This window comes from Babylonia areolata, chromosome 19 (assembly GCF_041734735.1).
Source record: "Babylonia areolata isolate BAREFJ2019XMU chromosome 19, ASM4173473v1, whole genome shotgun sequence".
Taxonomy (NCBI): Eukaryota; Metazoa; Mollusca; class Gastropoda; order Neogastropoda; family Buccinidae; genus Babylonia; species Babylonia areolata.
This window is the reverse complement of record NC_134894.1, coordinates 60,902,356-60,929,855: the sequence shown is the minus strand read 5'-3', so window position 1 is coordinate 60,929,855 and position 27,500 is coordinate 60,902,356. Positions and strand designations below refer to the sequence as shown.

General features: G+C 45.3%; 2 protein-coding genes across 2 annotated transcripts in view; both read left to right on the top strand.

Annotated features, from left to right (window-relative positions):
- Positions 1–6,661, top strand: part of LOC143294228 (uncharacterized) — a 19,327-nt gene extending 12,666 nt beyond the window's left edge. Inside the window, exons 3-6 of the mRNA XM_076605659.1 lie at positions 640–756; positions 1,989–4,206; positions 5,179–5,269; positions 6,482–6,661. Coding sequence (XP_076461774.1) covers positions 640–756; positions 1,989–4,206; positions 5,179–5,269; positions 6,482–6,661 — 2,606 coding nt within the window. The remainder of the gene's footprint in view (positions 1–639; positions 757–1,988; positions 4,207–5,178; positions 5,270–6,481) is intronic.
- A 6,919-nt stretch (positions 6,662–13,580) lies between these two features.
- Positions 13,581–27,500, top strand: part of LOC143294227 (ectonucleotide pyrophosphatase/phosphodiesterase family member 5-like) — a 17,929-nt gene continuing 4,009 nt past the window's right edge. The window contains exons 1-4 of the mRNA XM_076605657.1: positions 13,581–13,988; positions 22,631–22,780; positions 24,432–24,469; positions 25,719–25,958. Of these exons, the coding sequence (XP_076461772.1) occupies positions 13,709–13,988; positions 22,631–22,780; positions 24,432–24,469; positions 25,719–25,958 (708 nt within the window). The 5' untranslated portion in view covers positions 13,581–13,708. The remainder of the gene's footprint in view (positions 13,989–22,630; positions 22,781–24,431; positions 24,470–25,718; positions 25,959–27,500) is intronic.

Sequence of the window (27,500 nt, the reverse complement as noted above, 5' to 3'; positions counted from 1 at the left end):
AGATGTGAAGCTACTCAAAAATGAAAAGAGGAAAGAAGAGGACATCACCAAAGGCCAATCCGGTTGGGGATTCACTGTGAAACAAAATGGAAAAACAATCAGGGAAGAGAATGCCTACAAAGTCACAACCTCTAGCCTAACGATGGAAGTTGAAGCTGTGACACATGCCCTCCAGTGGCTATCATCTATCCATATGCCCGGAAACCAGCATGCCATGATTCCAGCAGACTCAACGAACCTCATACAGAAAATTGAAAGCAGAATGGGAAGCCCAGAGTGGCATGAGGCAATGCGCAACTTTCAGATTAAAAAAAACAAACTTACATGGTCATACTGCCCAGGACATGCAGGTGTTACGGGAAATGAGCTAGCTGACAGACTTGCTGGTAACACAACAACAACGAGCGGCCTACATCTAGGAAAATCAAAAATCCTCAGTGCAGCGACACGCTCTCTGTGGGGAGAGCAGCCGGAATTTCACACAGAGAAATCTGTTGTGACAAAAAAGAGTAATGCAATAAAATACACTTCATTACGAAACAGACGCATCGCAGAAGCTGAAAGAAAACGCACCACCGCAAGGCACGAGCAACCTCCACTTCCACTGCAGCACCAACCCATGTGTTGTCCCTCGTGTAGGCCAGCCTTCAGGGCCCGGCCTGGCCTCACCTGTCAACGCCGGACCCACAGACACAGATCCTCCATCTGACACCAAAGTCGTGGTCATCTTTGAATCCGATGAAGGAACAACAACATGTAATTAATCATTCAAACTGGTCAAAAGTCTTTTGAGTCTGTTACTGGAGAGTCTTGTTCCAAGTTTTTTATGCTTTTTTGGCTTCGGCCCAAATGTCTGAAAATGGATTTCCGTATTTCATAATAGCATCAGGTCTTCGGTCTGTGTTAATTGTCAGACATCGTGATGGTTCTCCGTATCCAGAGGTTGTAGACAGGGCGATACTATATCACCTTAGTTGTTTACACTGTGTGTAGACCTACTGGCTGCCATGGTCAGACAAAACAATAACATAATGGCTTTAGAATCGGAGAAACGGAGCATAAAGTATTGAAGTATGCTGACGACAATGAACGTTCCTTTGGTGGAAGAGAAAGTACATTTGAGAAAGCAATTAACACCGTTAGCATATTATATAGTAGATAATCTGGTTTGTTTTTGAATACGGGTATGTTCAATACTGTGTGGCTTGGAAGACTAAAAGAAAATACATTAGCAATTTATTCTGCATGTTCACATGCAAAGGAACCCTGCGGAGTTTAAAGTAGTGGAAAATAGTTTACTAATACTTAGAAAGAGCGTGAAATATTCATCTTCAAGAAAAATAAAAATGCATCAGCTAAATCTTCATAATGTAGCTAAAAGGACAAACTACTGCTCTGGGAAGAGTTGCTGTGTTGAAATATCTAATTTTGTCCACAATCTCTCTGTGGGTGTTGAATCTGATCCTCCTGAAAACCCGGTTTAGATCACAGAGAAAATCGTCGATAAGCTTGTCATGTTGCCAGGTGTCTCTCCCACACTCTTTCTGGTGGAAGCAGGGCACACACACTAATGTACAATTAGCTTACAAATGCAAACACATCAACCAGTAACGACGCACGTGGAGATGCAGTAAATGGAGTTTATTTCCATCATTTCGTCAGGATTTGTGTAAACTTGGAACAGGAAGTGAAAGTTCGCGTAGGGGATGGTCATGCGTCGTTTCGAGTTGGCAAGAGAGGAGTGTTGGAAAGAGTCTACCGTTCGAAACAGCAGGAGACTACGCAAGTTGTGGTACCCAAGCACTTACGACAACAGATCATGCAGTTGGGACATGATGCGCCTATGGCAGGACACATGGGAGTGAGGAGGACGAAGCAGAGAGTCGCCCGAGACTTTTATTGGCCGGGTATGTGTGGGGACATAGCGAGATACGTCAGGTCATGTCCACAGCATCAAAAAAATGTGGATAAGGGGCGAATACCACCAGTACCCGTGATGAGAACGCCCATTCCTGAAAACCCGTTCGACAAGGTGGGAGTGGACATTGTGGGACCCATACGCCCAGCATCGTCACGTGGGAATAGATACGTGCTGGTGCAGGTTGACCATACCACCAGGTATCCTGACGCAGTGCCACTCAAGAACATAGACACTGTGACTGTGGCGGAGGTGCTGTGGGGACTGTGGTGTCGCACCGGAGTACCTAAGACGGTGCTTACAGACAAGGGGACCCAGTTCACCAGCAACATGATGGGAGAAGTCCATAGGTTGTTGGGGATCAAAGGAGAGACTACTACACCTTACCATGCTCAATGCAATGGAGTCATGGAACGATTTAATGGAACACTCAAGAAAATGATCAGGAAGCTGGCCATGGACAGGCCTACTGAGTGGAACCAGTGGATCCCAGCTGCGCTCTTTGCGTACCGTGAGACACCGCAAGAGAGCACGGGGTTTACCCGGTTTGAGTTGCTCTATGGCAGGCAGGTGCGAGGACCTCTATTCATTTTGAAAGAAGGATGGACTGAGCCAGGAGAAGAGGAGGAAAACCGTACTGTAGCAGAGTATGTGGTTGACCTCAGGAATCGCATCGTACAGACCTGTGAGATTGCACGACAAGCAGTGAAGAAGGCTGCAGGAACTAACAAGCGGTACTTTGATCGCAAGGCCAGGCAGAGGACTTTCGACCCAGATGACCGAGTGTATGTGCTCCGCCCCGCCAAGCATAACAAGCTTGAGCTGACGTGGCAAGGACCATACCGGGTTATTGAGAGGCTAGGGGAGGTGGACTACAAAATCCAAATGCCCCAAGGCACGACAGTGTGGCATGCTAATATGCTCAAGAAGCACGTGCCACGTGAAGAATCCAGACAAGTAGAACCAGCCGTGCAAGCAATTGTACTGGAACCAGACCCAGAGGGGGAGGAGTGCTCGGTGAGGAGTGATGACATACCTCTTATTCCACTGGAGGCAACGGAGGGTGTCGAGGATGTGGTCATCGAGACTGAGGATCCTGATTTTGCGGAACAACTTCGCGTGCTTGTGGAGGAGTTTGACGATGTGTTCACCGACTTACCGACGTGCACCACGCTCGAAGAGTGTAGGATCAATCTACGGACAGACGTGCCAGTGTGTTGCAAGCCTTACCCAGTGCCGTTCTCACAACGAGAGACGGTGGAAAAGGAGATAGATGCGATGCTGAAACTGGGGGTGATTGAGCCATCAACTTCTTCATATGCATCACCCATTGTGCTCGTCAAAAAGAAGGATGGCAAGGTCAGGTTCTATGTCGACTACCGGAAGCTCAATAAGGTAGTGGAGTTTGACACAGAGCCCATTCCTGACATTGACTGTTTGTTTGCAAAACTCGGAGACAAGGTGGTACTGAGTAAGATCGACCTGGCGAGAGGGTATTGGCAGATCCTGGTCGCAGAGGAGGATCGACCCATAACGGCGTTTGTGACACATCAAGGGTGCTACCAATGGCGAGTCATGCCGTTTGGATTGTGCACCTCAGGAGCAGTCTTCACGTGCATGATGCGGAGGCTTATCCTTCCTCCCCAGACGCCAGACATCGACAATTTCATTGACGATGTGTTGGTTGCCACAGAAACCAAGGAGGAGCATCTTCAGACGTTGAGGAAATTGTTTCTGCGTCTGAGGGAATGTCACGTCTTGGCAAGACCGTCCAAGTGTGAGCTAGGATGCCAGGAGGTGGAGTACCTGGGACATCGCGTTGGGGATGGCAAGATCCAACCCACACTTGAAAAGATGCAGAAGATCAGGGAGGCGCCCCGACCGGTGACGAAGAAGGAGGTCAGAAGCTTCTTGGGATTGGTAGGCTACTACCGGAAGTTCATTCCCAGATTCGCTAACATAGCTTTGCCCCTCACCAACTTGACGAAGGGCGGAGAACCCAGGAAGGTGAGATGGACGGACGAATGCCAGGAAGCATTTGATGCGCTGAAGGACAAGTTATGCTCTGCGCCAGTGTGTAGGTTACCAGTGGCCAACAAGCCATTTGTCCTACAGACAGATGCGTCGGAAACTGGTGTAGGAGCCATCCTTCTGCAGGTTCATGACGGAGAGATGCATCCAGCGGCGTGTGCAAGCAAGAAGTTACTCCCGGCCGAAAAGAAGTACCCCATCATTGAAAAGGAGTGTTTGGCACTGGTATGGGGAGTCAACAAGTTTGCCCGCTATCTGTATGGGACAGAGTTCGTGGTCCAGACAGACCACTCACTACTCCAACACCTGGAGAGAGTCAAGTCGGCAAGTGGGAGAGTGATGCGCTGGGCCTTGCAGCTCCAACCCTTTCAATTCAGGGTTGAAGCGATCCCAGAAAGCCAGAACGCAGTAGCAGACTATCTCAGCCAATATGTGTTGTGATTGTGCTGTTGCAAAAGGAGTGCTGATGGATGGATACTATTGTGATCGTAGCTGTCCATTTTGTGGTACCAGTAGAAGGGTTGGTACCGTAGGAGGGGGGTGAGTTATATCAGTACGTAGTGACAGCACTGTCTACTTGCTGTACGTCTGGTACGATGTCAAAGGTGTTGATATCGTAGGAGGGGGGTATGTCAGGACTGAGACAGCACTAAGCGCCAAATGCTAGTGTGGTTGTTGCCAAGTTAGGCAGCGAGTGCAAGAGTCTAAATCTGTAAATAGACTTGTGTATAACCAATCAGCTGTAGTGTATTTTAACCAATCAGAATGTAAGGTGGATGAACGGTCAACCAATCAGCTGTAGTGTATTTTAACCAATCAGCTGTAGTATATTTTAACCAATCAGAATAGGCTTTCGTTGTCTGGGACATTATCTTAGAGTTCTACGTGGGGAGGAGTTAAGAGAGAATATCTATGTGTGTGCTCCCTGCGGAAGGCAGGCGTATTTTGCTCCATGTGTTTAGGATGTGACTTAGTGCATGGTGGTACTGTGTGCTAGGGACTTCAGTCCAGAGGTGATGGACTATTCCTTGTTTTCCTTGTGCCTGAAGCACTTGTTAGAAGTGTGCCGAAGGATTGTGTTGTTTGTTTTGGGACTGGGGTACTACGCGTTGCTGTGGGCGAGCTACATCTTGCGTTACTAGTACAACGTTGCTGTGGGTGAGCTACATCTTGCGTTACTAGTACAACGTTGCTGTGCGGCGAAGACAGTGTTATTCCTTTGTCACCAGTGACTGTGAAGTACGGGGTGTGAGCCAGTTCCCTTTTGTGTTCGTCGTCCTGGGAAAGCGTGGTCAGCGGGCGTCGGAGGACGTTGGATACGTGAAATTCCCATTGTGCATCTCCGTTCCTGTACATAGCCCCATAACCTTTTCTTCTGGCTGGATTTGCCTAATCATATTTTGTTTTACCGTCTAGATCTATCCCACCCCTGTACATTCTCCCTGTGTGAGTGGTCCGACGTGTGGTAGGGGAAGCTGGATTGTGAATGTTCTTTGATTGGTGACCTATGTATGTGGTGGTCAAGAGGTTATCGACCTGGCATTGAGATTGTTGCTCGCAGGATTGCGTGGAAAGATTGTGGGTTTAGTGTGGAGTGTGCTGAAGTTACCATTACGTCGGAAGCGAACGAGAAGGCTGAGTGTTGAGTGTGTGATTAAGTGGGCTGTGCACGTGTTGTATGAAGGGAAATAAAAGGTTAAATTGCTATTTAGTGTTATATTGTGTTATTTTGTGTCTGTAGCTGGCGAATGTGGTGAAAGTTTTTCGTCACAAGTGTTTGTTTTGTTGGTGTGATTGTTGGTGGGAGCCAGCCTTTAAGTTTATTATTTACTGCCTGCCACTCCAGGTCGTCAAGACCTGACACTCCGTTTTCAGAGGGGTGCATGCTGGGTATGTTCTTGTTTCCATAACCCACCGAACGCTGACATGGATTACAGGATCTTTAACGTGCGTATTTGATCTGCTTGGTTATACACATGAAGGGGGTTCAGGCACAAGCATGTCTGCACATCTGTTGACCGGGGAGATCGGAAAAAATCTCCACCCTCTACCCACCAAGCGCTGTTACCGAGATTTGAACCCGGGACCCTCAGATTGAAAGTCCAGCGCTTTAACCACTTGGTTATTGCGCCCATCAAAGCAAACAAACAAACAAAGGAACAAAGAAAAACCTGACGTGTGCTGTGTGGGGGTGGGCAGGTGAACAGCAAAAAAAAACAACTAACAAAGAAAAACCTGACGTGTGCTGTGTGTGGGGGTGGGCAGGTGAACAGCAACAACAAAAAAACTAACAAAGAAAAACCTGACGTGTGCTGTGTGGGGGTGGGCAGGTGAACAGCAAAAAAAAAAAAAACCTAACAAAGAAAAACCTGACGTGTGCTGTGTATGGGGGTGGGCAGGTGAACAGCAACAAAAAAAAAAACTAACAAAGAAAAACCTGACGTGTGCTGTGTGTGGGGGTGGGCAGGTGAACAGCAAAAAAACCAAACCTAACAAAGAAAAACCTGACGTGTGCTGTGTGGGGGTGGGCAGGTGAACCTGTGCTTCCAGCGCGTGGCGGCGGACATCCTGCGGATCAAGCTGACCCGCCCTGAGCTGGAACAGCAGCACCGCGTGGTCAAGGCTGAGGTCATCCACCACAAGAACGACCGCGCCCCCGTCACCAGGCCTGCCGCCAAGGGCACCAAGAGCTCTCTCTGCTCCATCCAGTGACACCGGAACCCTGCAGCCGTGTGGATACCGATCCATTTTGATGGCAGATACTCCTCAAGTCTTGTGGAAAACAGGCCCTGTTCTTTTGGTCAGGGCTAAAGTTTCACCCATTAGACAATGTCAGTTTTAAAAGTCAAGAATAAAAAAGAAAGACAGAAGACAACACACGTATATCAAAACTACAACTACAACAATATCAAAAAAACAACACCCAAAAAAACCAGGGAAGCACGAAAACAATGAGGGAAAAAGTGAACAAATGACAGATGCGAAAAACAAATGAAACGAAAGCTCAACAGAAGAGGCGTCACTTAATACAAAAAACGAGTGGAGAAGGAAGATTGACAAGTATGACATTTGCAAGAGCTGACATACACATTGTGGCTTTCAGTGGAATCAACGGACCCTGTGTCCCGTCATGTACAAATTCCAAGCCAGCCTTGAACAAAGACCTGTCATGTTTTGTGTGTGCATGTGATCCCATGTCAGAAAGTGTTGTCAAGACAGAAGCATATAGAAGACTGTTTCACAAATGCTGAAGACCTTGTTTCACAAATGCTGAAGACCTTGTTCACAAATGAATTTTGTAAACTAAATGATCAGCTTTTATCACAAACTCACACATTCCCACATAGGCACTCACTATTTGTGTGAGAGAGCTTTAAAATATATATTTCAGATACCAACATTTGACCTTTATACTTTTTTCTGTATATAAAATTATTGTTTCCCTCTGACATTTTCGTGGTTTGCAATTTACCCTGAGATAAAATCTGCTCCTTTGATGAAATTTTCCTCTTTTGAGAAATTGTTTGTTCCCTTCTGTTTGTGATATTTCCACAAACACCAACAAAATATCCTGACATGTTACTAGTTTTTTGTGGACGTCAGCTTTCCAGGGTGAAAACGTTTTGAATGGAAGGATGAGGTTTTCCAAAGAAACCTTGCTGTGGTGAAAGACGTGTTGATCTCAACTGTCAGTATTGACCTGAGTGCATGTACATGACCAGTGTGATATGACCGTGATATGTTGTTTACCAAAGTATTCTTTTATCATGTGAATATGTCATCGTTGAAGTGTTTTTGGTGTTTTCTTCTTGTTTTTTTTCATCATGTGAATATGTCATCATTGAAGTGTTCATGGTGGTGTTTTTGTTGTTTTTTTTCATCATGTGAATATGTCATCGTTGAAGTGTTCATGGTGGTGTTTTTGTTGTTTTTTCCATCATGTGAATATGTCATCGTTGAAGTGTTCATGGTGGTGGTGTGTACTAGAGGTGTTTTTTTTTGTTTTTTTTCCATCTTGTGAATGTTTCATTGTTGAAGTTTGTATTTGTCACAACCCATAAGGGGTTGCCCATGAACCCCCGCACCTTCCCAGACTAACTAACACCCCGACAACACAAAACACAGAGACATAGATAAATCAGCTCAATTCTTTACTGTTGTACACTGGTCCAGACACACAAACTGAAACACTTAACTACAGCAACACTTTTTAGTTACATCATAGCAGCATGATCAAGACACAGTAAGCCCTAATAACAGCAGCACGGATCTACGCAAAAGAAAAAAAAATGTCAGTTCACTTGAACTTAAATCAAGTTCATCTGTTGAAGGACAGCATCACTGAACTGGCTTTGTCGTACGCCCGCAGAAACGGAGGGGGTGGAAACGGGACGAGGGACTGTGGGTGAGGACGTTGGAAATATGAGGTGGGGGGAAGGAGTGGAAGTGAGGGGATTTGGAAAGGACAGGGCTGAAGGGGAATGACTGTAGAGGCGAACCCTGGAGTTCCGTCGGGGTAGCAGACAGGGGGAACCCACAGGAAAAGTCAAGGGAACAAATCTGTAACAACTCCCATATTTCTGTAGATTACATTTGAAAGAGTACCCCCCCCCCCCCTTCCTGGAATGATACGGAATGCACTAAGGAAATAATTGGTTATCTTATCATCATATACAGTCAATTCCACACAATGCTACGAACGCCAAAAGTACATGAAATATTTATGATTTATCCAGTAATTAAAGAGTTAAACTCGCGTGCAGTCCGAAAGAGACATTTACCCTAACTGACAAAAATGTCGGTATCAATCCTTGTGTTTTCAAACTACCGAAACAAAACTCAGTGAGCCCACATTGCAATCTACCAATCACATTTCAAATACCACACAAACGTTTTGGAAATCTTAGGCTGCAGTTGGACACAGTTCACAAAGGAAATGGATCAGAAACAACTCGAGCTGAATACATAGCAAAACAACCCTAAACACAACCTTATTATCCCAACATAAATATCTAGAAATAAAAGAATACTGGATTTAAAAGATTTCCGTTAAAACAATCCCAAAATACAACCAAATGCCACAAGTTACGACACTAACACCACGAGGACAAACTAACTATACAACTCCCCCCTCACCTGTCACCAGGCAGGAATCAGGCTCACCACTGGCCCAGGAGAGAACACGAAACACAGATCCACACAGAGGCAGAAGGGGGTCACACCAGAACCGAACCCCACGACTGTCTAAGAGGGCACCCAACAGCTCGCTTGCTGGAACGGCGACCCTTCTCCTTCCAAAGCTCGGCACCAAAGGCCAAGCAAAACTCTCCCTTTACAACGAGGTTAACTCCGAACTCATCTCAAGAGTTCAGAGCGAGAAGGACTAAGGACATGCCACACACATCACGACAGATTCACGTGCTTCAGTTCGGAACAGAACTGAGCACACAAGAGAACGATAGAGCAAAAGGGGGAGAGAGGAGGGAGAAAGGTAGAGGGAAAAGGAGAGGAGGGGAAGGGAGAGAGAGGAGAGGGGAAAGGGAGACGAACACACGAACACACGCACAACTGAATGCCACGAGCCGTGACAGTATTGCAGTGTCTGTTGTGTGCTCATTAGTTATGTTTTCCTTTTGTTCACAGTTGTCTCACTTCCTTTATTTATTTATTTCTTCTTCTTCTTCTTCTTATTATTATTATGATTACTACTACTTTTTTATATTATAATTATTATTTATTTATTTATGTACGCTTATAGTTGACTTCATCAGGTTTTTTGCACCTTATACGTATTGTTAGTAGTGGTAGTAGTTATTTTTTTATGTATTTATCTATTATTTATTCACCTTTTTTTTTTCTCAAGGCCTGACTAAGCGCATTGGGTTACGCTGCTGGTCAGGCATCTGCTTGGCAGATGTGGTATTGCGTATATGGATTTGTCTGAACGCAGTGACGCCTGCTTGAGCCACTGAAACTGAAACTGTCTCACTTCCAGTTTTCAACTGTGTAATGCAGTACAACACGACACAGCACGATGCGACATGACACAGCGCTACACACCTTGACACAGCACAACACAGCACGATGCGACATGACACAGCGCTACACACCTTGACACAGCACAACACAGCACGATGCGACATGACACAGCGCTACACACCTTGACACAACACGACACAGCACGATGCGACATGACACAGCGCTACACACCTTGACACAACACGACACAGCACGATGCGACATGACACAGCGCAACACACCTTGACACAACACGACACAGCACGATGCGACATGACACAGCGCTACACACCTTGACACAACACGACACAGCACGATGCGACATGACACAGCGCTACACACCTTGACACAGCACAACACAGCACGATGCGACATGACACAGCGCTACACACCTTGACACAACACGACACAGCACGATGCGACATGACACAGCGCAACACACCTTGACACAACACGACACAGCACGATGCGACATGACACAACAATACAATACCATCATTATTTTTTCATCACTTGATGATGATGATGACGATGGTGATGGTGATGATGATTTATTTGATGTTATTTCTCCACCATCATCATTTTCATCACCTGATGATGAAGACAATGATGATGATGATGACCATGGTGATGATTGATGTTATTCCTCCATCTTCATCATTTTCATCAGTTGACAGTGACCACTTCACTGTTCTTCTGACCAAAGTCACTTCTCAGTTTTCATATTTTTATTTCTAATCAGTCATGAACATTTTTCTAAAAAGCAAACAATCAAACAAAAAACACTCACCTGCATCACTTTTGACCATTACATTTTCATAGGCATCATGTTTCTTTGTCGTGAAAAGAGTTACTTTACAGATGTATTTTATAATTGAATTGTATCTCTTTGTGGTGAAACAGGTTTATCTGTAATAACTGTTCAATGTACTCACTTGATAGCACTTATATATATATATATATATATATATATATATATATATATATTTTTTTTTTTTTTTTTTTTTTTTTTTTCCAGTTTGTGACTGTATTAATAATCTTCTTTGAGTGAGTTTGTGTGTCTCTGCCGAAATCCTATGTGTTTAACCCTGGCAGTATTTTACAACTGGTGTGGTCAGTTGACCAGTATCCCCCCCTCCCCTCTGCCCCCCCCCTCCCCCTTCCCCCCGTCTCTCTGCCCCCTTCCCCTCACCCCTTCCCCCCTCCCCCTGCCCCCCTCTCCCCAGTCACTGAGGCTCCTGTCTTCTCAATCCACAACGATGTTTTGATCTGTGATAGATAACGTCAGCCATTTGAATGAAGCAGAGACATCACTGAGTGTCCTGTTTTGATCCAGGATCAGAGGATTCATACTGCAGGGTACATGACTGGATTTCTGCCTGTGTTTTGTCATACTGGGGATTTTTTTTTTCTCTCTCAGTTATTGTCCACTTGTTACGCTTCAGCACGTTAATGTATATTGGATTCCTCATGCAAAAAGTGTGGGGTGTGGGGGGGGTGTATGTGTGAGAGAATCTCTGTGTGTGTGAGTGTCTGTGTGTGCATGTGCGTGTGTCTGAGTGTTAGTATGGGTGGATGTGGTTTAGGGGCTGTAGTTACTGAGTTTGGGGGCTGTAGTTTAAGTGTAGTTACTGACTTTGGGGCTGTAGTTACTGAGTTTGGGGGCTGTAGTTACTGAGTTTGGGGCTGTAGTTACTGAGTTTGGGGACTGTAGTTACTGAGTTTGGGGGCTGTAGTTTAACTGTAGTTACTGAGTTTGGGGACTGTAGTTTAACTGTAGTTACTGAGTTTGGGGGCTGTAGTTTAACTGTAGTTACTGACTTTGGGGCTGTAGTTACTGATTTTGGGGCTTTGGTTTCTGAGGTTGGGCTTTGGTTGATAAGTTTCAAATGTTCATGGACAATCAACAGAATTTGTTGAGATAAAATTTTTAAAAAGTACTATTATTTGTCTACCATCACGCCAAGAACTTGTGAGCAGTATTGGCACTAACAGTTGATCCAGATGATGCATTTTATTTTCCGCATTTAACTCTGTGTATATAATTATGTAATAAATATTTGAGAGCTGAGATCAGATGTTTTGCTTGTGGTGTGAATATTTCAGGATTTGCTGTGAATGATGTTTTATTTTGTTTAGAATGTTGTAAAAAGAAGAAGAAAGGAAAACCCACAAACTGAAATAGGTTGTGTGGTGTTGAGGTCACAGTGTGTGTGTGTGTGTGTGTGTGTGTGTGTGTGTGTGTGTGTGTGTGTGGACAGTGAGTGTGTTAAGTCATTCAATTTAAAATCTATTCACATGGATTACTTTACAAATTGTAATTAAATCCCTTTCACCGCCAACGTCGCATTTCCGCACCAGCTAGGTAAAGCTCCCATGTCACTGAAATGCAACCAGATGATGGGCCTTTTGTGCATTAACCTGATGCTCTTAATTTTCAGTGGTAGGATTGGCCGTTTTTTTTCTACACATCACAGGGGAATCCCCAGCTATTCTTAGACACCATCATTTCCGTGGTTCCTGCACAAGGTTAACTTGCACTCTGAACTGACTGGCAGTGAAAAGTCTCAGCCTCTGGAGGAAGGCAATGCATTGATGAGGAAAAGATTCACATGTAAATAAACCGACAGTACAAGTGAAAACATGCAAGGTGTTCACCATTCCTGCCACACACACACACACACACACACACACACACTCACACACACACACACACACACACACTCACTCACTAACACACACACATGCAGGCGCGCACTTGCACACACACACACACATGAAAGCGCGCGCACGCAGGCACACACCACACACACACACACACACACACATGAAGGCGTGCACTCGCACGCACACACACATACACACACTCACACACACACACACACACACACACACACACACACACACACACACACACATGAAGGCGCGCACTCGCACACACACACACACACACACACACACAACGGCGCGCGCGCGCGCACATGAAGGCGCGCGCACACACACACACACATGAAGGTGCGCGCACGCACGCATACACACACACACACACACACACACACACACACACACACACTATCACACACAGAAATTTCCTCTCGGCAAACGTTAGAGTTCAGACCTCAGAACTGTCAGTTAGATAAAGCAGGTATTAGTGTGGATGAGGTTGCTGTTGATAAAAAGAAACACCTTGCGAACAAAATCAGTCCATTTTGAGTACACTGCTTGTATGGAGGACGTACCTCGCCCCCACCCCACCCCCGTACCCCACTCCCCCCACCCCACCACCACACGCAACCACACACACACACACACACAGATTGACAGATGGACAGTAGAGAGAGAGGGGGGGTGGGGGTGGAGGGCAGTCCCACGTGCAGGGCGATCTTCACGGTCCACACCAGCGAAGTAAAAGATGCACACACAGCAAGAACAGTTTTCTGACTGGGAAAAACAACAACACACACACACACACACACACACGCTGGCCCACTTACTCATGCACACTCACACAACGCTCACTGACTACCCTTTCTGAGCTGAACGTTGCGGAGAGAGGGAGGGGGGGAGGGGCGTGATCAGATATAATTCACGGAGTGGAGAGGGGAGGTCAGAACTGGAGCTGCAGTCAGTTGTGGCGGCAGAGCTTGGCCATTCTAGACGTATTCATTCCCTTCTCGCCGGTAGGTTGTTGGGTGTTGTGAATCTTCACTTTGCGGAAAGCAAAGGACAAAAACTATAGTGATGGGTAAGCCATTGATGGTAATGATAGCAGCTACAGCAGCAGCTGTGGTGTTGGCAACTTCAGCAGCAGAAGAAGTGGACTCTGGGACGAGTGACGGGGGCCACACTTACAGCGGCAAAGTGCTGCTGGTTTCCATGGACGGGTTTCGCTGGGACTACATCAAGAGCGTGGCGGGCCTGACCAGCTTCTCACGGCTGTCTGACACGGGATGCTCAGTGGACTTCGTCCATCCAGCCTTCGCCACCAAGACCTTCCCCTGCCACTACACTATTGCCACAGGTACTGTGTCTGTCACTATACAGTATACTATTGCCACAGGTACTGTGTCTGTCACTATACAGTATACTATTGCCACAGGTACTGTGTCTGTCACTATACAGTATACTATTGCCACAGGTACTGTGTCTGTCACTATACAGTATACTATTGCCACAGGTACTGTGTCTGTCACTATACAGTATACTATTGGCACAGGTACTGTCTGTCACTATACAGTATACTATTGGCACAGGTACTGTGTCTGTCACTATACAGTATACTATTGCCACAGGTACTGTGTCTGTCACTATACAGTATACTATTGGCACAGGTACTGTCTGTCACTATACAGTATACTATTGGCACAGGTACTGTCTGTCACTATACAGTATACTATTGCCACAGGTACTGTGTCTGTCACTATACAGTATACTATTGGCACAGGAACTGTCTGTCACTGTCACAATACAGTATACTATTGGCACAGGTACTGTCTGTCTCTGTCACAATACAGTATACTATTGGCAAAGGTACTGTCTCTGTCACTATACAGTATACTATTGGCACAGGTACTGTCTCTGTCACTATACAGTATACTATTGGCACAGGTACTGTCTGTCACTATACAGTATACTCTTGGCACAGGTACTGTCTCTGTCACAATACAGTATACTACTGGCACAGGTACTGTCTCTGTCACTATACAGTATACTATTGGCACAGGTACTGTCTGTCTGTCTCTGTCACAATACAGTATACTATTGGCACAGGTACTGTCTCTGTCACTATACAGTATACTATTGGCACAGGTACTGTCTGTCACTATACAGTATACTATTGGCACAGGTACTGTCTGTCACTATACAGTATACTATTGGCACAGGTACTGTCTCTGTCACTATACAGTATACTATTGGCACAGGTACTGTCTCTGTCGCAATACAGTATACTATTGGCACAGGTACTGTCTCTGTCACTATACAGTATACTATTGGCACAGGTACTGTGTCTGTCTCTGCCACAATACAGTATACTATTGGCACAGGTACTGTCTCTGTCACTATACAGTATACTATTGGCACAGGTACTGTCTCTGTCACTATACAGTATACTATTGGCACAGGTACTGTCTCTGTCACAATACAGTATACTATTGGCACAGGTACTGTCTGTCTCTGTCACAATACAGTATGCTATTGGCACAAGTACTGTCTGTCTCTGTCACTATACAGTATACTATTGGCACAGGTACTGTCTCTGTCACTATACAGTATACTATTGGCACAGGTACTGTCTGTCACTATACAGTATACTATTGGCACAGGTACTGTCGGCCTGTCACAATACAGTATACTATTGGCACAGGTACTGTCTCTGTCACTATACAGTATACTATTGGCACAGGTACTGTCGGTCTGTCACAATACAGTATACTATTGGCGCAGGTACTGTCTCTGTCACAATACAGTATACTATTGGCACAGGTACTGTCTGTCTGTCACAATACAGTATACTATTGGCACAGGTACTGTCTGTCACTATACAGTATACTATTGGCACAGGTACTGTCTGTCTGTCTCTGTCACTATACAGTATACTATTGGCACAGGTACTGTTTCTGTCACTATACAGTATACTATTGGCACAGGTACTGTCTCTGTCACTATACAGTATACTATTGGCACAGGTACTGTCTCTGTCACAATACAGTATACTATTGGCACAGGTACTGTCTGTCTCTGTCACAATACAGTATACTATTGGCACAGGTACTGTCTCTGTCACTATACAGTATACTATTGGCACAGGTACTGTTTCTGTCACTATACAGTATACTATTGGCACAGGTACTGTCTGTCTGTCACTATACAGTATAATATTGGCACAGGTACTATCTGTCTCTGTCACTATACAGTATACTATTGGCACAGGTACTGTTTCTGTCACTATACAGTATACTATTGGCACAGGTACTGTCTGTCTGTCACTATACAGTATACTGTTGGCACAGGTACTATCTGTCTCTCTGTCACTATACAGTATGCTATTGGCACAGGTACTGTCTCTGTCACTATACAATATACTATTGGCACAGGTACTGTCTCTGTCACAATACAGTATACTATTGGCACAGGTACTGTGTGTCTCTGTCACTATACAGTATACTATTGGCACAGGTACTGACGGTCTGTCACAACACAGTATACTATTGGCACAGGTACTGTCTGTCTCTGTCACAATACAGTATACTATTGGCACAGGTACTGTCTGTCTCTGTCACAATACAGTATACTATTGGCACAGGTACTGTCTGTCTGTCTCTGTCACAATACAGTATACTATTGGCACAGGTACTGTCTCTGTCACTATACAGTATACTATTGGCACAGGTACTGTCTGTGTCTGTCTTTCACTACGCTATTGCCATAGGTACTATTGATCCACTTTGCCACCAAGACCTACCCCTGCCACCGCCTACACTCTTGCCACGGGTACTGTTTACGCTCTGTCACTGCAGGTACTGTTTCTCTGTCAACCGGTCTGTCTTTCTGTCTCTGTCTCTCTGCCACTACACTATTGCTACCGGCACTGTCTGTATCTGTCTCTCTTATCTCTATCTCTTTGCCAATACAGTAATGCAACAGGTGCTATTTGTCTGTCTCTGTCTCCCTGGCAATTAGTACAGGTACGTCTTTGTCTGCCACTAACACTATTGCTACAGGTACCTGTACAACCCTCACCAGATAGTCAGTTGACTGGTACGCATCACCCCACACTGCGCCCATTAACATTTTTCAAGGTGATTCCCAGACATGAACACAGACCGCGTTGATTTACTCCTGGGAGGCAGCCAAGGCCGCTCTCCCCAGTGCTGCAGAAACTGTGGGGACGGAGCGTGCCGGTACAACCTCCTCCTCCAGTCTGTTCCAGTCTAATAATGTCCTGACAAAGACAGCATTAATACTGCTCTCAACTTGTGGGGGGGACTTTGTAGCCAGTGTTGTTGTGCACGTGCTTGGCGATGATGTTGGTTGCCACCGACACAAGTTTACACACCTCTGACCCATACCTGGGGGTAGCTACGACTACCGGATAAGCCCGTCCAGATACCAGGTTAGGCTAGTTCCCCCCCTCACCCCCCCCCCCCCTCTTTTTTTCTGCCGCAACACGCTGCCCAGTGTGTGCTGAGGCTGCTTCAGACCCCCTCCTATCCTTTTGTTGTCCCAATTAGACCTATCTTTGTTTTATCCCCTCCTATCCTTTTGTTGTCCCACATAGACCTATCTTTGTTTTATCCCCTCCTGTCCTTTTGTTGTCCCAATTAGACCTATCTTTGTTTTATTCCCTCCTATCCTTTTCTTGTCCCACATAGACCTATCTTTGTTTTATCCCCTTCTATCCTTTTGTTGTCCCACATAGACCTATCTTTGTTTTATCCCCTCCTGTCCTTTTCTTGTCCCACATAGACCTATCTTTGTTTTATCCCCTTCTATCCTTTTGTTGTCCCAAAGAGACCTATCTTTGTTTTATCTTGCGCCTCTGCGCACACAGGTCAGCAATAGTCAGTGATGACGGCTGACCTTCCAGATTGAAGATTGAAGAATGTCTGACGATTTCATTCCCCAAAAGTCTTATAAAATGCTGTACAGCCTTCGCTGTAACGATAAGAATAACTGGGTCTCCAAGGTCTGCTTCATTTTGTAGCGTGGTTTTGGCTTTGTGTGGGAACAGCAAGGAGTCTGTGATGAGAAAGCATTAATTTTTGGAGGAGCTTAGACAGCGTTTGACAAACATGTCCAAGGTTGGAACAGCGACACAGAGAAAAAGAGCGCTACGCATTTTATTCTTCTTTGAAAGAATCACTCCGCCTTACTGTTTGATGGCTGTACAGAACAGTGCAGTCTGGAAATGTTCAGCTGGAATCAAGGCTTGATGTCTCACCAATCAAATGCCATTTAAACTGTTTTCGCGAAAATAAGCAGAACTGTTTGGATTGCACTTCAATTAAGATAGGCATTTATTTCCTGGATTCATTGATTGTTGTGAAATAAGTTGCGTTATGCAATGACACATCAAAAATTGACACGGGGCTATGGCCTTAATTGAATACACCCCCCCCCCCTCTCTCTCTCTCTCTGTCTGTCTGTCTGTCTCTGTCTCTCTCTGTCTGTCTCTCTCTGGGAGGCGATAGAGGAGTTGGAGAGAAAGATCGTGAAGCAGAGGGCAGGGGAGGTTTGTCTCCACTGTCATGTTGGTTTGTCTCCACTGTCATGTTGGTTTGCCTCCACTGTCATGTTGGTTTGCCTCCACTGTCATATTGGTTTGTCTCCACTGTCATGTTGGTTTGCCTCCACTGTCATGTTGGTTTGTCTCCACTGTCATGTTGGTTTGTCTCCTCTGTCATGTTGGTTTGTCTCTGTCATATTGGTTTGTCTCCACTGTCATGTTGGTTTGCCTCCACTGTCATGTTGGTTTGCCTCCACTGTCATATTGGTTTTGTCTACACTGTCATAGTCGTTTTAACTGCGCTGTCATAGTCGTTTTGTCTATACTGTCAGTCGTTTTGCCTACACTGTCATATTCCTTTTGCCTACACTCATTTTCGTTTTGCCGACGCTCACACGTTGTTTCGCCATCCTGTGAGTTCATGCGAACCTAAGAAACTGCTCCAGCTGCTGTAAGCGAACCTGGTCATGCATTTTGCACGGATTGTATGTCGGAACACATCACGCATTATTGGAAGGGGTGAGCATTGGTGATGATAACACTGGAATTGAAACAAAATTTGCATGTAGTCTTTCTGAACTCTGAAGCCGCTGGAGACGATGAAGAGACTGACCAAAACTGAAACCTTTCTCGACTGACGGACCGAGAGGGAAAGAGAGAGCGGGAGAGACTGAGGGGGGAGAGAGAGAGAGAGAGAGAGGGGGGGGGGGGCAGAGGGGGGGGGGGGGAGGGGGAGAGAGGGAAAGAGCTGTGTCCATATTTTTTTCATATTGTAACAGGTGTTGGTATTATTAACTCCATCAAAATGTGTGTGTGTGCCAGTGTGTGTGTGTGCCAGTGTGTGTGTGTGCCAGTGTGTGTGTGTGTGTGTGTGTGTGTGTGTGTGAGAGAGAGAGAGAGAGAGAGAGAGAGAGAGAGAGGAATGGATAGGAAGAGGGGTGGGGGTGGGTGCAGACAGAGAAGAGAATGACTCAGAGGGAGAGAACAATGGTGTTCCCCTATCCTTTTTCATTATAACAGGTGTTGATATCACAAATTGTTCCCCTATCCTTTTTCATTATAACAGGTGTTGATATCACAAATTGTTCCCCTATCCTTTTCATTATAACAGGTGTTGATATCACAAATTGTTCCCCTATCCTTTTCATTATAACAGGTGTTGATATCACAAATTCTTCCCCTATCCTTTTCATTATAACAGGTGTTGATATCACAAATTGTTCCCCTATCCTCAGTTTTTCATTATAACAGGTGTTGATGTCACAAATAAACTTCATGCTTTTAGATATCAAAAGTACTGTTGTCTGATGCACAACGAACAGACGACACGAACCCATCTGATAGTCCGTTGTCGAAACGCGATCAGGTATAACATCGGCACACCAGATGGTAAGATATCAGACCACCTGGTGGGGTGGGGGTGGGGGTCGGGGGCGCTTAGAGAGGGTGGGGGTGGGGGTGGGTTGGGAAGCAGGATGTGACGAGACAGACTGCCGCCACCGACAGGCCAGAGATTTTGGTGCCGTGAGATCCTGCAGGATTCCAGAACTGACTCGGCGGTGTCGGCAGTGGATACTGTGTACATTCCGTTACTCACTCCCCCATTCCCTAACCCCCAATCCCCCCGACCATGACACAGTATTTTACGTTGCTTCATTTAAATTTTTGTTCTGCTAATATAATGCAAGAGTGTGACTTGCAAAAGTGGTGATAGCAGTGGTAACAGTTGTAGTTGTAACAACAGCAGCAGCAGAAGTAGTAGTAGTCTCTTACTGTTGTTTCATTCTACAGAATTTGGCCCGATCCCTCCAGAGATGCCTTTGAGTTGTGTGTTTGACTGGGAGAGAGAGGATCAAGGTTAGGCTTGGTTCAACACACTGGGGGTCATTGGATCTGTTCACCTCAAAATGAACCCCCCTTCCTCCACCCTTTTGCAAATCTGCGCCCCCCCCCCTCCCCTCTTGCCCCCTGTCACAAAACAATCATACACACACACACACACTCTCTCTCTCTCTCTTTCTTTCTCCGTCTCTCTCTCTCTCTCTCTCTCTCTCTCTCTCTCTCACTGATACACGCACACTCACACACATATCACGGGCACTCACGTTCTGTCTCCCTCTCCGAAAACGTTATATTTCATGTGGATGGGGCTGATTACTAGATCTTCAGGTAGATGGTTATTGATTGCATGATGATGATGATGATGATGATGATGATGATGATGATGGATATTAAAAAAAAAAAGGAGGTTAATGTACACATGTCGAGAATACCAATTCATTTCCATCACACTTTATGGACATAGGAATATTGGTTTAACGTTGTGTTTTTCTGCCCTGACCCCATAATACACAATACAAAACGGTCGTACACGAGAAATGTTACGTGTGTGTGTGTGTGTGTGTGTGTGTGTGTGTGTGTGTGTGTGTGTGTGTGTGTGTGTGTGTGTGAGTGAGTGAGTGAGTGTGTGACTTTTTTTTTCTAATTGACATTCTCAGATAACGGGCCATGCCAAACGCACAAAGTGCCCGCCCCCCTTAACCCTTTCACCGCCAAGCTCGCATTTTTGCACAGGCGTGGTAGAGGACCCATGTCACTGAAAGGTGACCATTCATTGTTCTGTTACCCATGAACCTACTGCTCTTAATGTTTGGTGGTAGGATAGGCCATATTTTCAATACATCGCAGGGGGAATCCCCAGCTATTCTCAGCCATGGTCTTTTCTGTGTTTATACCACAAGGGAATTCTGTACTCTAAATTGACTGGCGGTGAAAGGGTTAACAAGTCCAGGACCAGTTTACGTCAGCTTGAAAGTAATGAGCAGTTAGCGGAGTGGCATGGGGGTTGTGTCTCGTCTAACATTTAACTCTGACAGCAGAGGATGGCTGGAGGTTGAGGGTGAAGGGGGAGGGGAGGGGGGTTAGAAAATTGACGAGGTGTGGCGAAGAGGGCGGGGGTGTGTGTGGGAAAGGTCTGGGATTAGGAAAAGGCTTGGATAGTCTCCCATCTAGTTACGTTTTTGTTTCTTTTTTTTCGTCGTTGTTGTTGTTTTTCTGGAGATCTATACTTAGTTTGGGGGTTAACTTTTCCGTTTTTTCCCTCTCTGGGGCAATATGTAGTTAGCCCACACACACACACACACACCCCCCCCCCCACACACACACACACACACGCACTAAAAAAAAAAAAACCCACCTCGTTATCTGGTCATTTTGCTGTGCTATCTTGGTCAAAGTATTGCGTCTTTAATTTTGCTGTGTCAACTTTGTCAAAGGATGCAAAATGTACATGCTGTTTGCATCTTTCATTTTGCTGTGTCAACTTTGTCAAAGGATGCAAAATGTACATGCTGTTTGCATCTTTCATTTTGCTGTGTCAACTTTGTCAAAGGATGCAACATGTACATGCTGTTTGCATCTTTCATTTTGCTGTGTCAACTTTGTCAAAGGATGCAAAATGTTCATGCTGTTTGCATCTTTCATTTTGCTGTATCAACTTTGTCAGTATTTCAGTAGCTCAAGGAGGCGTCACTGCGTTCGGACAAATCCATATACGCTACACCACATCTGCCGAGCAGATGCCTGACCAGCAGCGTGACCCAACGCGCTTAGTCAGGCCTTGACAAAAAAGGAAGAAAACAACAACAACAAAAAAAACAAAAAAAACAACAACAAAAAACACAAGAATGTTGTTGTTGAAAACTTTCAATAGATTTCACACTTCAAGACACAGGCTTGGCGGTTTTGGCTTTGGCTTTGGCTTTGACGTGGGCGGGGGCAGGAGCAGGTGCAGGGGCGGGGCCGGTGGCGGTGGCGACATCCTGGTTGTCGACGGTGCTGTCCTCCGGAGCCTGGTGTCAAAGGATGCAAAATGTACATGCTGTTTGCATCTTTTCATGTTGCTGTGTCAACTGTGTCAAAGGATGCAAAATGTACATGCTGTTTGCATCTTTTCATGTTGCTGTGTCAACTGTGTCAAAGGATGCAAAATGTGCCTGCTGTTTGCATCTTTTCATGTTGCTGTGTCAACTTTGTCAAAGGATGCAAAATGTGCCTGCTGTTTGCATCGTTCATGTTGCTGTGTCAACTTTGTCAAAGGATGCAAAATGTACATGCTGTTTGCATCTTTTCATGTTGCTGTGTCAACTTTGTCAAAGGATGCAAAATGTACATGCTGTTTGCATCTTTTCATGTTGCTGTGTCAACTTTGTCAAAGGATGCAAAATGTGCCTGCTGTTTGCATCGTTCATGTTGCTGTGTCAACTTTGTCAAAGGATGCAAAATGTGCCTTCTGTTTGCATAGTTCATGTTGCTGTGTCAACTTTGTCAAAGGATGCAAAATGTGCCTGCTGTTTGCATTGTTGATGTTGCTGCGTGCAGGTCTGTACGAAGAGAGTCACGGAATCCTGGCCAATCGTTGATGTTGCTGCGTGCAGGTCTGTATGAAGAGAGTCACGGAATCCTGGCCAATCGGATGTACGATCCGGTGAGAAACGCTTCCTTCCGCAAGCGCTCCACAGAAAGCTTCTGGTGGGAAGGAGGTGAGCCCATATGGGTCACCGCTGAGCGGCAGAACAAGAGATCGGGTATGGCGGACAGTGTGGGGTCGTTTTGTTTTGGCTTTGATTTTCGCTTTTCGTTTTTTTGTTTTGTACCACAGTGGTTCTGATTACCGTAACTGTCGTTGGCATGAATTGTCAGTCTGTTGTGGTTATCGAAGCACGACGAATGTGTTGCATTGTATCAAATTGTATCACTTTTTTTGTTTGTTTGTTTTTGTCACGGCAGATTTTTGTGTGAAATTCGGGCTGTTATTCCCAGTTGGTGGGGGTGGGGGTGGGAGTGGGAGCATGTCGTCACAGTGCATTCCTGTTTTGTTTTGTTTTTTGTTGTTGTTTTTTTCCAGTCTGCATGTTTTGTTTTACTGTCAGTGGTTATTTTTCTACAGACTTTTTAGCAGGGACAGCCCTTTTGTTGCGCACGGTTTTTGTACGTGTGCAAAACGCATGCAGCACACGGGACCTTGGTCTGTTGTCTCGTCCAAAGGACTAGCACGCAGACTGTCATTCAAGCGCCCAGGGAATACCCGACTGGTGCTTTGCTGTTGTGCTGTGCTGTGCTGTGCTGCGCTATATTATGCTGTGCTGTGCTGTGCTGTGTTGTACTGTGTTGTGAAAGCAGATTAAGAAAACTGTTTTGGAGATCATATCATAAATGTTCACATTCACCCAAGAACAACGTACAATTTAACTCCCACCCCTCCCTCCTCTCTTTCTCTCTGTCTCTTTCTCCTCTCTCCCCAAATGCTGGCACTGTCCGAAGCGTGTTCTTCATCCCATAAAGCGTTTCAGATAAGAGAAATTGGGCTGACATACTTCTTTAAAAAGAAAAGAAAAAAAAAAAAAAGAGATGATTGAAGATGCCTGCACACATCCCTTCCTCTCCCTTTTCCTCGGGAGGAGGGTGGCAGAATGGTTAAGACGCTCAGCTGCCAATGCAGAGAGTCCGTGAAGGTGTGGGTTCGAATCCCGCTCTCGCCCTTTCTCCCACGTTTGACTGGAAAATCAAACTGAGCGTCTTGTCTTTCTGGTGAGACGAAAAACCAAGGTCCCTTGTGCAGCACGCACTTGGTGCACTGAAAAAGAACCCATGGCAACGAGAGTGTTGTCCTCCAGCAAAATTCTGCAGAAGAAATCTACTCTGATAATTATGTACAAAACCACGAAGCACGAACCACGAACCTGACGAAGCACGTTGGGTTATGCTGCTGGTCAGGCATATGCATAGCATATATGATGTAGCGTACATGGATTTGTCCGAACGCAGTGACGCCTCCTTGAGAAACTGAAACTCTTTCTCCCTCTCTGTCCCCAGTGCTGACACTGACCGAAATTTGTCTTCATCCGCATAAAGCGTTTAATGTAAGATAAATGACGCAAACACATTTCTTAAGATTAAAACAGAAGAGGATTGAAGATGTCTTACACACCCCTTCCCAAGGGACTTCTTATCCTTGGTCCGTGGGCTGCAACTCCCACGTTCACTCGTATGTACGCGAGTTTTTACCCCGCCATATAGGCAGCCATACTCCGCTTTCGGGGGTGTGCATGCTGGGTATGTTCCCAAGGGACAAAGGGAGAGGATTGAAGATATCTGTACACCCCCCCCCCCTTCCCAAGGGACAAAAAGCCTTCAATGAATGAACCACTCCTACCCCTCTTCCCTCCCTCCGGACAGCCGTGTACTTCTGGCCTGGAAGCGACGCTGAGATCCGAGTTTTGGCCTATTTAGAGGATAGAATTTGAAACATTGGCCCTTGTTTAAATAACAAAATATGAAATATTGGCCTATTTTAGATAATGATATGAAATATTGGCCTCCATTTTTTTATAACAAAACAGGAAATGTTGGTCTATTTAGATGATACAAAACAGGAAATATTAGCTTGTTTAGATGATAAAAATATGAAACATTGGCCTTCTGTTCAGATTATAACAAAAATAGGAAATGTTGGCCTATTTAGATGATACAAATCAGGAAATATTGGCCTCCTATTTAGATGATGAAAATATGAATTTGGCCTCCTGTTTAGATGGTTACAAAAACAGGAAATATTGGCCCATTTAGATCATACAAAAAACAGGAAATACTGGCCTATCTAGACGAAAAAATATTAAACATTGGCGTCCTATTTCAATGAAAATAAAAACAGGAAATGTTGGCCAATTGAGATGATATAAGAATATGGAACATTGACCTCGTGTTTAGATGATGCAAAAACAGGAAATACTGGCCTATTTAGATGATGCAAAACAGGAAATACTGGCCTATTTAGATGATGCAAAACTGGAAATACTGGCCTATTTAGATGATGCAAAACTGGAAATACTGGCCTATTTAATTGATACAAAAACTGGAAATACTGGCCTATTTAACTGATACAATAACTGGACATTCCCACTTCGATGATACAAATCTAACAGGAAGCACTGGCTCCCGTCACAGATGACACAGAAACAGGAACCAATGGCCTCCTCTTCATATAACAAAAACAGGATATACTGGCCTATTTAGATGATGCAAAACAGGAAATATTGGCCTATTTGGATGATGAAAGTATGCAACATTGTCCTTCTGTTTAGGTAATAAAAACAGGAAAAACAGGCCTGTTTAGATGATATAAAAACAGGAAATATTGGCTTATTTAGATTATACAAAAATATGAACCTTTGGCCTCCTGTTTATATGATACAAAACCAGGAAATACTGGCCTAGTTAGATGATAATGGCAGGATAAAAACAGCCATACACGTAAAAGCCGACTTTTGAACATACGAGAGAATGTGGGGGCTGCAGCCCACGAACGAAGAAAATGATGCTAACAACAAAACTCCAAAACCACAGGAAATATTGGCCAGTTTGGATGATGTCCGAAAATATTGGCCACCTGTTCACTGGCTGCCTACTAACATACATGACCCAGAAACGGGAACCACTGGCATGAGCCACCCCTCTGTCCACCAGCTCCTCAACCTCTGGGACTACCTGGACCGGGACACGGTTGCCATGGTGCCTGACTCCGGAACAGTGACGGCCATTTTGCCTGTGGAGGGTCGGGAGGCCCAGGTGCTGAGCGACGCGCGGAAGATCCCCCACGTGACGGTGTACAGGAAGGATGAGATCCCCAAGTGGCTCTGCTACAAGCACAACCCCCGCGTCATGCCCATCATCATCCTGTCTGACGAGGGCTGGATCCTCTCGTCTGTAAGGGGGACTTGCTGAGTGAGGGACGGCGGGGGGTGGGGGGTGGGGGTGGGGGGTGACTGGCTGAGTGAGGGGTGGGGGGTGACTGGCTGAGTGGGGGGGGGGGGGGGGGCGGAGGGGGGGGTGACTGGCTGTGTGAGGGGGGGGGGGGGGGGGGGAGTGAAGGGAGGGTATTCCTTATCTCTTTTTTTCTGTTTTTTTTCCCTTTGCAGAAAGGGTTACAAGGGTTACACATGAAATCGTAGTCCCATTTGGGTCAACAATATAGCAAAAATAGGCAGATTCCAACAAAACATGTGAAGCATTACACAGTATCTGCTTCAAGGAAAGTACATGAATACTGGCAATCGCTTCAATGAATTTATATCATTTATCAACTGCCAGGGATTTTTATGTTTTGCATATCCCCTGTCTCAACACACACACGCAGCCAGCCAGACAGCCACACTATCTACCACAAAACAGCAACATAATCTTCTCCAGAGGCATTGAGGAATCACAAAGAACAATCCATTAAATAGAGAATCCTGGAATGTACAAACATGATCATGAAAAAAAAAAGAAGAGAAGAGTTAAAACATGTTGCATAATATGGTGGATGTTTTATGAAGGAGAGGGTATTTCTAGTACGTCTTTTTTTTTTCTCTCCTATTCTGAATGCACACGTTGGGATATATATATATATATATATAATGGTACATTTTTGGGTGGTATGGATATATTTTCTTTTATTTGATGACTTATTGACATGGTATGTCCACATTCACAGTTGTTTTGCTTAGAATACTATGCTGTTTCATTTCCATTTTTAGTTTGCTTTCTTCGTCTTTTTGTCTGTTTTTTCGTGTTCCCCTTTCTTACATACGTATTTATTTCAGTTGTCTATGTCTTTATGAAATGGAAATCAAAAATATATTTTTATAAAAGGAATGAGGGGAGGAACAGGTGGAAGAGAGGTCAAAAAGGGGGGACTGGGGAGCAGAAAGAGAGGGAGTGAAAGGGTTAAAGAGGGTGTGAAAGGGTTAAAGAGAGGGAGTGAAAGGGTTAGAGAGGTGTGAAAGGGTTAAAGAGAGGGAGTGAAAGTGTGAAAGGGTTAAAGAGAGGGAGTGAAAGGGTTAAAGAGAGGGAGTGAAAGTGTGAAAGGGTTAAAGTGAGGGAGTGAAAGGGTTAAAGAGAGGGAGTGAAAGGGTTAAAGAGAGTGAAAGGGTTAGGGAGTGAAAGGGTTAAAGAGAGGGGGAGTGAAAGGGTTAAAGAGAGGGTGTGAAAGGGTTAGGGAGTGAAAGGGTTAAAGAGAGGGGGAGTGAAAGGGTTAGGGAGAGCGAGGAGGGAGGCAAAGAGTGGGTGAGGGAGAAAGATAATATGGAAGAGAGGGAGGAAAGGTCAGGGGTTGGCAAGGAAAGTGGGAAAAATAGACAAGGCAGTGGCTCATAACTGAATGTCACAAGAAAGGTATGGAAGGTCTGTGTACAGGCGTCAAGGGAGGAGGGAAGAGAGAAAGGAAGAGATAACAGAGGGGTTTGGGGGGGTGCTGAGGGAGGGGTG